Genomic DNA, 15,087 nt, shown 5'->3' with positions numbered 1-15,087 from the left:
TAATACCATTAAATTTTTTAATTGCAAGCAAAACACTTTTTAAACCTTGAAAAACCAACAATATAAAACCGACTTAAGAAAAAAAAAAGACAACTTAAATTGTGTACTGTTCGATGTAGAATTTGATGGTGATTATTTATCTGAAAAAAAAAGTCGAAAATTAGCAATACTTTATAAGATATCTTAAAAACAGTACTTTTTTGCTTAATTAAAACGTCTCGCAAATTCCGAACAGATTTTGGAGTGCACTTTTTTTTGCATAAGTTAGCGTTTTTACGCGCCAGTAATTAATAACAATATTTAACGATAGTACTTTAACGTCATTAACTTAGAAACTCATAAACGCTTTTAACTTTTTTATTGAGTTTCTAAACGTCTTGTTTATCTTAACGTTTGTTAATGAAAAAATGTCAAAGTTTGAAAAAAATGAAAATCGCAAAAGAAAAATTAAACTCTGTATTGAGGCTATCAATAATAAGAAGATGTCACATTCAGAAGCCGCTTTATGTTATAACATTCCTAAAACAACTATTTTTTACAGACTAAAAGGAATAAATGGAACTGCTAGTGTTGGTAGGCCCAGAGCAATAAGCCAAGTAACGGAGAGGCTTATAGTTTAACTTGTACAGTTTATGAGTAACAGCTTAAAAAGAAATGATATTTTAACTGTGGTCGAAAACTATTTAAAGGAATCTAAAAAAACTTATTTATTCAAGAACGGTAAACCTACTTAAAAGTGGTACAATAAATTCATTAAAAAGTATGCGAAAAATATCTGTGAAAGAAAAGGTACTAGCATGCAAGCTGTAAGAGCGGTGTCTTCACAACCATTAATAGTTAATGAATGGTTCAGCCAAGTTGACGCTGTTTATCGAGAGCATAATTTAAATGAAAAGCCGTTTCATGTGTTCAACTGTGATGAAAGTGGATTGAAATTTGATCAAGGTAAAGTCAACATTGTTTGTCAAAAAGGAATAAAAAATCAAAAACAAAATTTCCCAACAAATGAAAAACATATGACTACAATTTTAACCTGTTGCGATGCTTTTGGAAATTTCCTACCTCATCAAGTTGTTTACAAAGGTCGAAATTTGATGAAAGCTTGGGTTCAAGGTGGTGCTTCTGATGTTTATTATTCTACCAGCAAATCAGGTTGGATGGAAAGCGAAAATTTCATAGAATGGTTTTGTTCAATTTTTTTAGTTCACGCAAACAAACTTCAAGGATTTAAAATTCTATTTTTAGACGGCCATGCATCTCACATTAATTTTGAATTAAAAAGATTATTTGAATCAAATAACATAATTTTATTCCGTTTGCCAGCTCACACTAGTCATTTTTTTGCAACCACTAGATGTTGGAGTTTTTAAAACTAATAAGGCGGAATGGAAGCGAATTGTAGAAGTTTATTTGGTAAATAAGAAATTCTTATTTAAGTTTAAGTAAGTCTAAGCAGTTTCCAGCCACGCTAAAAGACCTTATTGCAAATAAATGCTTTAAAGCGGAAAATGCACTTAGAGGTTTTGAAAATGCAGGCATATTTTCACTCAATCGTTCAAAAATAACTCCAAATAAAACTGCAATCAGCGCTATTTTTCAACATGTAACAAATGACAAAATTGAGACTTGTTTTTCTGAAAAGTCTACCGGATTCACAAGTTTCACTCGATAAAACTAATAAAGTAAACTCAAAAAACTCTATGAATAGACTTTCAACAAAAGAAGTATTGCTCAAAGAGTTAGATAGCATCCGAAACGCCGTCAAACAAGCATCTTTTGATATTAAAAAGCATCTTTTGATATTAATAAGATAGATTAAAGCCTCTTTCCAGTAGTAAAGAAAAGGGAAAAATAATTAAAAGAACAACAAGTTATAACATGACTAAACTATCTGCTATGGCTCAGGACGAAGAAACACAAGCTGCTAAAAAATGAAAACTAGATGAAAAAGAAGCCAGAAAAGTTATTAAAGAAAAAAAATTGGACTCAGCAATTCTCAAAAATCAAAAGTTTAAAAAAAAAGAAGAAAAAAACCTTTTAAAATTTAAGAAAAAATCCCATAACGGTCTCAGAAATATAACAAAACAACAAAGATGTCTACTCAAAATATTGAGTGTCTTCCTGCCGCCGGCTGTAATCCCTACCAAATCAATCGTCTTTGTATTTCCTGCAGAAGCCTTTTGGGACGAAACTACAAGCAGCAAATGGGTTGCATGTGAAAAGTGTTCTAACTGGTCGTGTATTCCTTGTATTATCAATTATCACGAAACAATTGAATTCGTGTGACATCTTTTGTCAGAAATCCGATACCTAAACATTGTTTTATTTTAACTCAAAGTCAGAAATAGGTAAAAATAGGCTCAGATTACCCCACCCTACCCTACTAATAATTAAGATTTTTTCTGACTAACGACGGTTAACTGACAGAAATAGGCAGTAACTGTGTAGGTTTTTTTTAAACTGATTTTAAAAAAATAATGGAAGCTCTGCACCAACACTCTGCACCAACACAATGTTATACCCTTACATTAAAATAAAAGTAATTTTAAATTTTAAAAATCTTTATACCTAACTCTAAGCTAGAGGTCTAACTAGTATAAATTATTTACTTTTTCAAATTGAATGCCATTTTTCGGGATTTAATATGTACATTCGGAATTAGGAACACGTGTTCCTAATTCCGAAAAAAACTTGACTTTTTAAATTTAAAAATTAACAATATCTTTATAATAAGTATACTTGTTGCTTTAAGTACGATTTTGTTCGGAATTAGGGAAATCTACGGTGAATGAACTACAATGAACTAAATTGTTCTTTACATTTTTTTTTCAAACTTATATTATCCTTCAGGTGATATCTTTTATATATTTTATATATTTTGTTTAATTTAGCAACACCGAGAACGAATTCTTTAAAAAAAGTAAGTATTTTCACATATTTTTTAAATATATTTTATATATTTTAACATATTGTTTAAAAATTCAAAATAACATTTGAAAAATAGTTTATAAATAAAAAAATTTTTGAAATATTTAGTATTAAAAAAATGTGGCGACGACTTGTGTGTTTCACTTTTACCATAATGTTTGGCTTCTTTTTTTGTGATTGCGAAATGACAATGACATACATAAATTCTACTTTTACTGGCGATGCTAAAGTTGATAAATTTTTTCCTGACAACCTTTGTTACCGAACTTACAACGATGGTTTAAAAAATGTGTCATCTCAATTAAATAGCCTTTTGGTTTCAAACCCAATCTCCTGCTTTAGTAAGTAGTTTTAATAAATTTTATAAAGTTTTAATAAATTGTCATAAATTAGTGCTATAAATATTTTCATAATTATTGTCATAAATTAGTACTATAAATATCTTCAGGTTTATATATATATATATATATATATATATATATATATATATATATATATATATATATATATATATATATATATATATATATATATATATATATATATATATATTCTGCATTTTGTTTAATTTAGCAACACCGAGAACGAATTCTTTAAAAAAAGTAAGTATTTTCACATATTTTTTAAATATATTTTATATATTTTAACATATTGTTTAAAAAAGTAGAGTTAGGTTAATTCCAAATTCAACACCGCCAATTCCTCCAATTCTCAAAGAATTGTAAGAACTGCGAATCTCCTTTTTTAATAAATACAAAAATTCCTGGTTCTTTTAAAAATTGGCGCCAAACTGATTTAAACATAACTTTCCTCATTAGTTGACTAGGTTTAGCGAAAAACAAAATATATTATTTTTTTTTAAATTAGAAGATTTTCCTTTGCTTCTGTAGCTTAATTAGTGATCACATTCCACAGTGGGACGTAGGGTGGCCAAAATTTAAATTTTTTAAGCTTTTTTACAATTTTTTATATAGTGGGTTCATTTACTAGGACATTCAAAATGAAAATGTAGAAATATCAAATTTTTTAAAAAAACCAATAACGAGATATTTAGCTACAAATAAAACTTTTTGTAAAAACGGCGATCCAAGAGAAATTTTGTGGATAATGTTCCGACCGATTTATGTAGAAAAAATTGTTATATTTTCTCAGGCATCAATAAACATTGATTGAAAGTCAATTAAAGTTAGTCTTAAATAATTTAAGTTAAAAAAAAATGTATCGAATGTAGTCGTGAAAGTAGGGCCAAAATATTGCAAAATATTTGGGTACTTTAACTTTAGGGGATCAGGAAAACTGATTTACAATTCTTTACAAGATGGTCTCAGCATTTATTGATGCTAAATTTGCTCAAGAAAAGTTTAGTGAAAAATGTAGCTGCATCCTTTTGCTCTTTTATGAATTAATTGTTTTGTAGTGACGCTAGGTCTTTTCAAAATGTTTTTTTTTCTGCATCTTTTATGAGTGTTGGATCCAGAATTGTCATAACATATGAACAATAAAAGATAATTTTGAGAAACTTGAAATTTATAGATGAATTTGAATTAAGTTTTAGATAATAAATTAAAATATTTTAATGACTCATTGCCCTCACATTTGGGCTAGGGGGTAAAACTTTTAAGGGTATTTTTTCCATACTCCAATCATTGCGATTTTTTGCTAAGCGTTCTCGTTTAATACATATGTTTATTACTTAATGTATTGTTATAACTAAATACTATTCTTAATTCTATTGTGGAAAGCTACAGAAGATTTGATTACGACTATGTAGTTTATGATTATAATAACTCTTAATTTATAATAATTAAGTTGTTTTTAAATTATAAATTTTTAGGATCATTTGTGGGCCGTTATCCAATATCAATTTAAGTAAACTTTTGTAATAAGATTTTGATTTAGTAAAGATAAAAACAGCTTATTTCTTTGTTGTTATTACTGAAAGAAAACTACTCATTTCTGTCGTAAAAAAGTACTTTAAGAAATGGAATCCGAAGCAAATGCGATCAAATAAATTCAAATTTATCAAGAAGGGAAATCATCAAGCACTTTAGTCGCTCTAATACCGTCACAAAAAATTCTCAAAGGCTTTTGAGTATATTTCTTCAGTAGTAAGTATTCGTGAATGTAATACCTTAAAACTTTTATTTAATAACAACATTATACAATAACACAAAAAATTTAATGTGACTAAATCTTACACCTCAAAGTATAAGATTCTGTCAACCTATCTACATGGAGTTTACAAAAGAAAATAATGAGACTTCCCCTAAAATCAAACAAGATATAGAAAAAGAAATATCACTTTTGAACCCTATTTGAGTTGATTTGCCAAATGGCAAAATTGTTTTTGTGCTTTTTTCATTCATCTTGAGTATGATAGATGGCAAAGTTATGGCGTTCATCACAGACACGTCATCTATGTAATGCTGTCCAATTTGTGGAGCAACATCTAATTAGATGAGTGATATAAAAAACCTAAAAAATTTAATGCAAGAAAAGATGCTCTTGTACATGGTCTGTCACCTTTACACTGTTGGATTCGATTTTTTGAATGTTTACTACATATTGCCTATCGTGTTGATTTTAAGATTGGCGCGTAACCAAGGGATATAAACAAATGTATGCTGAAGCAAAAAAACGTATACACCTTTTAATGTTAAGGCATTTGGGATTGAGAATCGACAAGTCAAGAGCAGAAGGACCTGGTAACAGTACTACAGGAAACGTTTGCTTCAAAAATCCTAACATTTTAGGTGAAATCCTGGGAATCAGCAAGGAACTCATAATAAGGTTTTGTACTATTTTAATAACCATTAATAGTAACTATACGGTTCATCCTAAAGAATTCAGCAACTATTGCGAGGAAACATATTTAATTTTCTTAAAAATTTATGTGAGCTGGTTCAAAATTCCTGCAACAGTTCATAAAATATTGGCGCATGGAGAAGAAATTATTTTAAATTCAGGTTTGCCTAAAGCTCCTATCTGAACATCCTGTTCAGGTAGGAGCTTTGGGCAAAGAAGCACTAGATTGTCTCAATAAAATCACTAAAAAAAATTGGCTACAACATGCTCGCAAGTGCTCAAGAGAAGAAAATTTATTTGATGCATTTACACGTGCAATGAACTCATCAGATCCAATTATAAGCACATAATCTTTAAGTACAAGATCTAAAAATAAAACTTATTTTGTTTCAAAAGAAGTTTCAGACCTTTTAGTACTAGAAGAAGTAGACGTTAATATAGATGTAGAAATTGATGATGATTAGAATAAAAATAACAATAAAGGAAAACTTTGATTTAAAAATTATAAATAACTTCAAAAATATTACTAAAAAAAAAAAAAAAAGTTTATTTAATGTCGTTTTTTCTCAAAATGTTCTTATTTCTTTACTTAGTTGACCTTTTAAAGTAACTTTGGGAGGGTGTGAGGGCGAGGGCAGAAATAACTTTCTTCCTCACCCCCTCCCCCCCTCAACTCAAATTTTTTTAAAGGCATATTTTTTTTTTCTTTTAAGGATAAACTATAATAGTTTTAAAGTAAGTTTTGATATAGTATCTAAATTATATAGTTTTAATTTGGTGTTTGGACCAAACCCCCTCCCCTGGGATAAATCTTACTTGCGCTAATGCTACAAAGTTAAGGCTTTCGGAAACTATAGATTAAAATTATGTGAAACTTTGAATATACATTGTAAGCTATATACATTTTATTTAAATTTAAGAAATATTGATATAACAATTTTGGCCACCCTTTTGTTTGTCTCTCCCACTGTGCATTCCGAGCAAGCGCAAAACGTGTTTAACACGTTTAATAAAAATTTTAATACGTTTCTTTTTGTAACTTAAATTTTTCTTTTAATGTTTTTACTTTTTTTAATACTTTTTTATTTTTGTTATTATTTCTAATATAATAATTACCATTATATATATATATATATATATATATATATATATATATATATATATATATATATATATATATATATATGCATATATATATATATATACATATATATATATATATGCATATATATATATATATATATATATATATATATATATATATATATATATATATATATATATATATATATATATATATATATATATATTACTGTGATTAAAAAGTAAGGTGAATTTTTTTATAAAATGAAAAATCTTTATTTATTCTTCCAAATCTGTATCGTCCCCCTCAAAATAATCCCCCCCCCCGGCCTCGATGCACTTTTGCCAACGTTTTTTCCAGTTTTCGAAGCATACCGAAAAGTCCTCGGTAGGGATAGCCTTCAATGCGCGTGCCGATTTACGTTGGATCTCTTCAATGGACTCAAAACGATTTCCCCGGAGTGGTCTCTTGAGATTTGGGAACAGCCAGAAGTCACACGGTGCTAAGTCGGGCGAATACGGTGGTTGTGGAGCAACATGGGTAGAGTTTTTGGCGAAAAACTCACGAAGAACCAGTGCTGTGTGCGAAGGCGCATTATCGTGATGCAAAATCCAAGAGTTATTGGCCCATAATTCCGGTCTCTTTTTGCGAATAGCTTCACGCAAACGTCGCATAACGCTTAAATAATATTCCTTGTTGACAGTTTGGCCAGTTGGAAGGAATTCGTAGTGCACGACACCACAATAATCAAAGAAAACAGTCAACATGACCTTGATTTTTGAGCGACTTTGACGTGGTTGCTTTGGTCTCGGCTCGCCTTTTCACGGTATTCACTCGATTGGTCGGTTGTTTCAGGGTCGTATGCGTAGACCCAAGTCTCATCGCCAGTAATAATTTGTTTGTAGACGTCTTGATAGTCAGAAAGCATTGCTTCACACGTTTTAACGCGACGCTCTTTTTCAAAGAAATTGAGAAATTTCGGCACCAAACGTGATTTGAGTCTTCTGAGGCCCAAATGATCCTTCAAAATCGCTTGCACCGACCCAAATGATATTCCAACCATGTCAACAAGGTCTCGAATGGTTAACCGACGATTTGCAAGCTCCAATTCTTTGATTATGTTGATGTGGCGATCATCAATCGAAGTCGATGGTCGCCCGGAGCATTCCAAATCATCAACACGTTCTCGGCCTTCTTTGAAGTCTTTGTACCACTTGTAAACATTTTTTTGAGACATAGTCTCTTCACCAAAGGCCTTTTGCAACATTCGATACGTTTCTGCAGCAGAAATATCATTCCGCAAACAAAATTTAACAAAAAAGAATAGTTATGAGTTTGACATGTAATTTGGCGCAAATGTTAATGACATTCCTACCAACTTAAAAATAAAAAAGATTGGACGATTCGAATAAGGCGGGAAGTTTAAATTAAAAATTCACCTTACTTTTTGATCACAGTAGTATATATATATATATATATATATATATATATTTATATATATATATATATATATATATATATATATATATATATATATATATATATATATATATATATATATATATATTTATATATATATATATATATATATGTATGTATGTATGTATGTATGTATGTATGTATGTATGTATGAATGTATGTATGTATGTATGTATGTATGTATGTATGTATGTATGTATGTATGTATGTATGTATGTATGTATGTATGTATGTATGTATGTATGTATGTATGTATGTATGTATGTATGTATGTATGTATGTATGTATGTATGTATGTATGTATGTATGTATGTATGTATGTATGTATGTATGTATGTATGTATGTATGTATGTATGTATGTATGTATGTATGTATGTATGTATGTATGTATGTATGTGTGTGTATGTATGTATGTATGTATGTATGTATGTATGTATGTATGTATGTATGTATGTATGCATGTATGTATGTATGTGCGTGTATGCATTTATGTATGCATGTATGAATGTATGAATATATGATCCAGTCTTAACTAAGCCCAAAAACCTTGCATAAGAAACCTCGATCATTTTGAGCGGTTTGTTTGAGTTTTGCTCATCGGACAGTGGGCAATTAGTGGCAGCTCTTTAAATGGTCAACCAATAACTTTCCGATATGTTAATAATCGCTAGTTTTCTAGTAAAATTGATAAAGAAGAAGATAAAATGAGGAGAAAATGGAATTCTAGTTTAGTTGCTTAAAATACTTAAAATTTTACTTAAAACATATAATATAGGAGTACTTAATAGCCTACATGTTATTGAATATTTTTAGCCGGTATTTTTTGTTCTTTGCAAATCTCATACATTTCCAAACATAGACACACGTAAATATTTCGTAATTAACTTTTATCAACTAATTAAGAATTGTCTATTTGTTTTAAATAAATTAGAGTGATAATATACATTTTTTGTCTGAGTATGTTCCTTTTAAAGGCTGAATCCAAACCTTTTAAAGGCTGGATCCAAAAAAAACAGAAATTTTTTTTTTTTCTCATTATTGTTTTTTAAGCTGTTGAAAATATATATATTTTATATGAAAATCCATTCTAAAAAAGAAATTTTACAAAACTTTACTTTAAAAGCGTATGTTTACGATCAACAATGGATCAGGATTGTTTGTCGAACAAGGGTTTTTTACAATCAAAACCAAGTTTGTAACATAAGCCAAAACATCCGACTTTATCCTAAGCCCAAAATTTCTTTTAAAATCCACGGTGAACGTTGCAAGTTTTAATAGGTTGGTTTGGTGTTGGGATTTAAAAAGTTTAAGTTGGTTGGTTTTGGTTAGTTAGGTTAGTTGGGATTTAAAAAGGTGAAGCATTATGTTTTAATTATTTTATTTTAATTGAATATTTTAGAAAAAAAGAAGAGCAATTGTAAAAGATCTTTTAAAAGAATGTAAGTTAGATAACAATCGATTGTTTTTCTTAATTCATTAATTTTTCAAAAATCATAGCTATGTAATAAAATTTAAATTTTTTTCCTTAACATGTATGATGTAGTAGCCGATAAACCAAAGAGAAGATCAAGACGTGATGGGTCATATAGCATTCCATCTAATCTACCAAGTGGTTCAACAATTGCTTATTGCAGCAATCCTTCTTGTTGTACCAATAAAAGGACTTTAAAATCGCCTTCTTATATGTACTATAATCTTTGTAGGGAATGTGTCCATCTGATCACTCTACCAACAGGGTAAACTTTTTCTTTATTTTTCTTTATAGTTCTTAAATGCTCCTTGTGATACACTTACCCACCCACAGAGACTGCTTATCTAAATATGCAATATATATATATATATATATATATATATATATATATATATATATATATATATATATATATATATATATATATATATATATATATATATATACCATTGTGTTATGAACCAAATTTCTCTTTACGTCCGCAAAGTGACAAAAACTTACCACATCCACCGTCCGCCAAAGATCAGATAACCAATGCTTAGATTTATTTAAGATTGCTTTCTTTGGTTCTTTATCAATAAACAACTAATCACACTACGTTGCTGTGCAAACGCTATACAAGCCGATATATGACTTTGACTATTTTTATGTAGCTTGACATCACGTTGTCCATTTTTTCAATGATTAAACCTTTGTGCAAAAAGAGAACTATTTTTCATATCCGATAATAAAATCTTACACTTGAGACAACAAACATGTTTATTTGATGGTGAGTAGCTTAGCCAGGTACGTTTAGAATTCTCACCAACTAATTTATGATATCGAGTACATAATGAAGGAGTACAATACCGCTTTCACTTTAAACTACTGTCCGAGAGTTTTGATTGCAAAAATCCTTTATCCTTATGTTGATATTCAATACCGGTGCTGATAAAATGAGATTAGATGTATAATAAAACTGTTTTCCATAAATCCAGATCAGTTTCATAAACAATTGGCAGGTCTACCACAGTTTTTTCTTGTTCATGTTTAGTGTCAACATTTGTTTCAGCTGTGACCGGTTTAAGACCAACTAGTTCATGATTTTGAACTTCTTTGATTTCAAATTCACTATGAATTTCTGGGCTTTTACTTTTCTGCTTATGAGCTGTTGTAAAATGGAAAAAAGTTTTCATTTCAGATGAGCACGCTACATCTCTTTTTCCAGGCCTCTTTATCCAGGTCTTTTTTTCGTTTTACTGTCCCAATCTCATACTTTCTTCCAGACATTGTACAATTACAATACACAGCCTGCAGATAGAGACAGTCTGCAAGAAAAACTATTGTTTTCAATATATATATATATATATATATATATATATATATATATATATATATATATATATATATATATATATATATATGTATATATATTAGAAAAATAATATATATATATATAATAGAAAAATAATATTGACAGTTGTCAATGTCAATATTATTTTTCTCTAAGAACTCCAGTAATGCATTTTATAATCCAATTTAAAATGTAATGAATGTCAAAAAAACGTCAATTAGTTCACCTTTGTTTACATAACGAACAGTCACAGACAACTGAATACAAAAGTTATTACAATTCAAGGTCATTAATAAATTGTATCTGGAGTAAACACCTGATGTTAATGACAATAATATAATAATAGATAAAAATGAAAATAATGGTAACAATAATAACACATAGTATATTATACATAATTAAAGACATTCATCTAATAAAAGTAATGTAACACCAAATAGTAATAGTTACAATGCATCCATATAATATAAGTAAATACAATTGGATTTAGTACATCATCGACTATCTTATAGCCTGCTGCTACAAGGAAGTGAGCTGCTACATCCACTGAGGCTTTGTCATGGGGCAGCAATCTTTTTTTTTATTATTTCAATTAATATTCCTTATGTTTTATATGTATATATATGTGTATATATATATATATATATATATATATATATATATGTATGTATATATATATGTATATATATATACTTTGAGAAGTGGGTTAAAAATACAACTTAAAAAATAAAGCCTTAAAAAAAGTTTGTTCTCAATATTTATTATAGAGGTGAAGTTATCAATAACCAATTCTATCTTATGACTTTCTAATGGAAACTTTCTGGTGTGTTTTCTGACCCATTCTTCAAATAGTTTAAAACCCTCCCAGTTTATTTATTTTTGAGTATAAATAATAATAATAATAGGGTGGAGTTCTTCTAATTTCCTTAAAGCAAATAGTTTAGTTGATTTCCTAATTTAAAAAATTGGCATTTGATGATGCTCAAAGCAAAAATTCATTTATAGTTCTTGCTTTGAGCATTCTTTTACAACCAGCAAGTTTTTATATTTTTTTTAGCATTTTTTTTTAAATCTCTTTTTGACAATTTCTTATCTTATTTAAATACAAATCTTAGATTTCCCAATAAAAAATTTTGGATTTGTTTTGCATACATGTTAACAGAAGCAAACTCAATGAGCTGAATATTTCAACTTTTGCCCGCACTCAATTTCTTGTGTTTTAAATGTTTACGCAATCTGTGCCATAGAATATACCTTCTAAATTTTTTGCACCTGATACCGTTGAATTTTTTGACCTGATACCGTTGGGAACATCTGCCAAATATGTCGGAATGCTGCATTAGCTGGAAGTTTGAATTTTTAAGGAAAATAGTTTCCGTTATGAAGTAAAACTGTATTTAGGCTTCTTGTTGAGCTGTTAGTGAATAAACTTTGTTGTGAATTATGTCAACGTTATCAAAAAGACCCTAACGCAGTGATATTAGAACAGTGATTCTGATACTAAATGAAAGAATGAAAGTTTTCATGTCTTTTTGAGTAATTTAAGGTTCTGCATAATTTAGATCTGATAAAATCCATTCTTTTTAGTATGATGTCGGAAGTTTTGCATTTGATTAAGTGAAACCTAACTCTCATACATTGTTAGTACTAAGTTCTCATAATGTGTCATCAAGTAAAGCGACATTTTGACACAAAGATTCATTCAAGAAAAAAAAAAATATGTTAATTAACTGAATGTCTCTCTAAGAAAGTTCTTTTATTGCTCAGAAAAAATTTACAAAACATGGATTACTTCTAAAACATTGTTTGTATTTAATTTGCAGTAGATCAAAACGAAATAGAAGTATTTACGATAATTTTTCTTGTCCTATGGGAACAAGCTTTAACATTAAATCCATAGGACGAATGACGTGTTATCAAGGAAAGGGAGAATTGTGTCTTTTTTGAAAAATAGTGAATACCTGGGAGTCCTGTGCTTTTAAAAACTATATTATAGGAGGTGATAAAATATTATCAAAATATGTGAAAATTTACAAGAAATGGGTGTCAATAACCAAAGGAAAATTACTAGTTTGAAAAAATTATACCTTTTTTTTATCTACTTCTGATGCATCTTCCAGTTTTAAAAGTTTGATGACATAATTTCATAGTTAATTCTCGAACACATCAACTGTACTTGGTGGCGAAGACGTGTACCAAATTTGTTCATAAACTTGTTCTTCAGTTATTAACTATTTAGATCAAGACCAGCAGATTTTAGTCTCCAGAGTTTGCTTTATGAATGCTATATTTTAGGCTCCAAGTCACGTGAAAAAACATTTATATGATTATACATCAAAATAACAACTGATGTAAACATGTGTTACATTGTTTCCTGTCTAGAATGATTAATGCTGTATCTTCTTGTCTTCTCATGGGTTTTTGCTTGTGCCTCCTTGATAGTGGCTATGCAACTCTTCCTTTAATCTCTTAATGAGGGTACAGCTCTAAAACTCAGATTAATTGTTCTGAGGCCAGCTGGTAATAAGGTTTCTCCAACGCTTTGGTTGCTCTCAGAGAGGCTGATTTCATCAACAGCTGCAAAATATCAGAGTATTAACAGTGCCATGTTTCACATGGAAGGTGTCCCTGTTAATTATAAGTTATAATTAAACAAAGCTTGTTTATCAATTAAAATATTTACAATCATAGGAGACATTCTTAGTTACATAAAATGCATTTATAAATTCCAAAAGTTAGTGTTTAACGGGTAATAGAATGTTTACTAATGAAAGTTTGCAAAGCAAAAATGTGGACTTAATGTCGGTTTATTTTATAAAACTATTTTTAAAAATGACGCTAAAAATTTTAACCCGTATAGAATTGGCGGCGCCTTCAAACTAAAACAATTCTTTAAACGTCCATCGATTTATACTGAGTAAACTTATTTTGAGAAAACAGCGAAAATCTGAACTACTCATAGTTGCACATCAACATAAATTCATTTTTTTGTGGCTTTTTTTATAATAAAGAAACTTTCAACAGATAGGTCTAATATTTAAATAGATGATTGATACCAGTATTGAGAATGTTGAAATGGAATCAACTCAAAATTTTTATTCTAGTGATGTTTTGCAGATAGAGTTCTCATTTTGTTTATACTTTTTTATTTATTTAGTTTTTCTCAAAATTTATGTGCCATAATAATAAACCTTTTATATATTAAATATTAAATTTTTATTATAACTCGAGTTGATTTTATAAGTTATAACATGAAGAGCAAAGTTTTAAAAATTTATGATAGAATAACTTTTTTTAAAGTAAATTTAAATGAAATGAGCAGCTTACCAAATATAACCGATATATACAAATATATACTCATTTTAATAATATCAAGAATATATACATATTTTCTATATTTAGGTATACACCTCAAAACCATTTTCACGTTACCTGTCAAGATACTGATTATTCTACTTCCTGTTTAATGGGTGAAGGAGCATGTATTACAAATTTGGCGACCAAAACAATTAGTGTTGACACTAACATTAATCCTAGTGGCCAGATTTACATTACTATTGGGCAGTCTTGTTCATGCGATATCTTACATGATTCAATTTTTTCTGACTTCATTGTATAAACTATCATCGTGTAGCTTGTATGTTTTTTTTTTATTAAAGACAAGACTTGGAATTATTCGTAAAACCGTTGTTTATCGCTAAAAAATTGGTTCCCCATAGAAACACGCTTCTTCTAATAAAAGCTATCGTTTTACTTTAACTCTGTTTTTATAATAATAAATCTTTGCATTTTTGTTAAAGTAAATAAATATAGTTCTATAAATACGTAAACCTGTTTCAAAAACCCTATAGTATGGACAATGTGTTCTTATCAATTAACAGAGTGCCCTCTAAACTATTTTTTACTAAAACTATTGTTTAACTTCTAACGAAAAATAGCCCGTTCAACCGTTGACGTTAATAGTTCAGAAATGTTACGCACGCAAC

At 28.9% G+C, this 15,087-nt stretch overlaps 1 protein-coding gene across 3 annotated transcripts in view; it reads left to right on the top strand.

Annotated features, from left to right (window-relative positions):
• Positions 1–14,776, top strand: part of LOC105848775 (uncharacterized) — a 34,066-nt gene extending 19,290 nt beyond the window's left edge. For all 3 annotated transcript variants that reach the window (XM_065791937.1, XM_065791935.1, XM_065791936.1), the window contains exons 2-7: positions 2,892–2,920; positions 3,037–3,269; positions 3,502–3,530; positions 9,697–9,736; positions 9,841–10,033; positions 14,504–14,776. In XM_065791937.1, coding sequence (XP_065648009.1) covers positions 3,047–3,269; positions 3,502–3,530; positions 9,697–9,736; positions 9,841–10,033; positions 14,504–14,720 — 702 coding nt within the window. In that variant the 5' untranslated portion in view covers positions 2,892–2,920; positions 3,037–3,046 and the 3' untranslated portion in view covers positions 14,721–14,776. The remainder of the gene's footprint in view (positions 1–2,891; positions 2,921–3,036; positions 3,270–3,501; positions 3,531–9,696; positions 9,737–9,840; positions 10,034–14,503) is intronic.
• Positions 14,777–15,087: the final 311 nt, after the last annotated feature.

Source organism: Hydra vulgaris, chromosome 03 (assembly GCF_038396675.1).
Source record: "Hydra vulgaris chromosome 03, alternate assembly HydraT2T_AEP".
Lineage (NCBI taxonomy): Eukaryota > Metazoa > Cnidaria > Hydrozoa > Anthoathecata > Hydridae > Hydra > Hydra vulgaris.
Note: the sequence above shows the minus strand (reverse complement) of the source record. Positions and strands in the feature narration are given on the sequence as shown.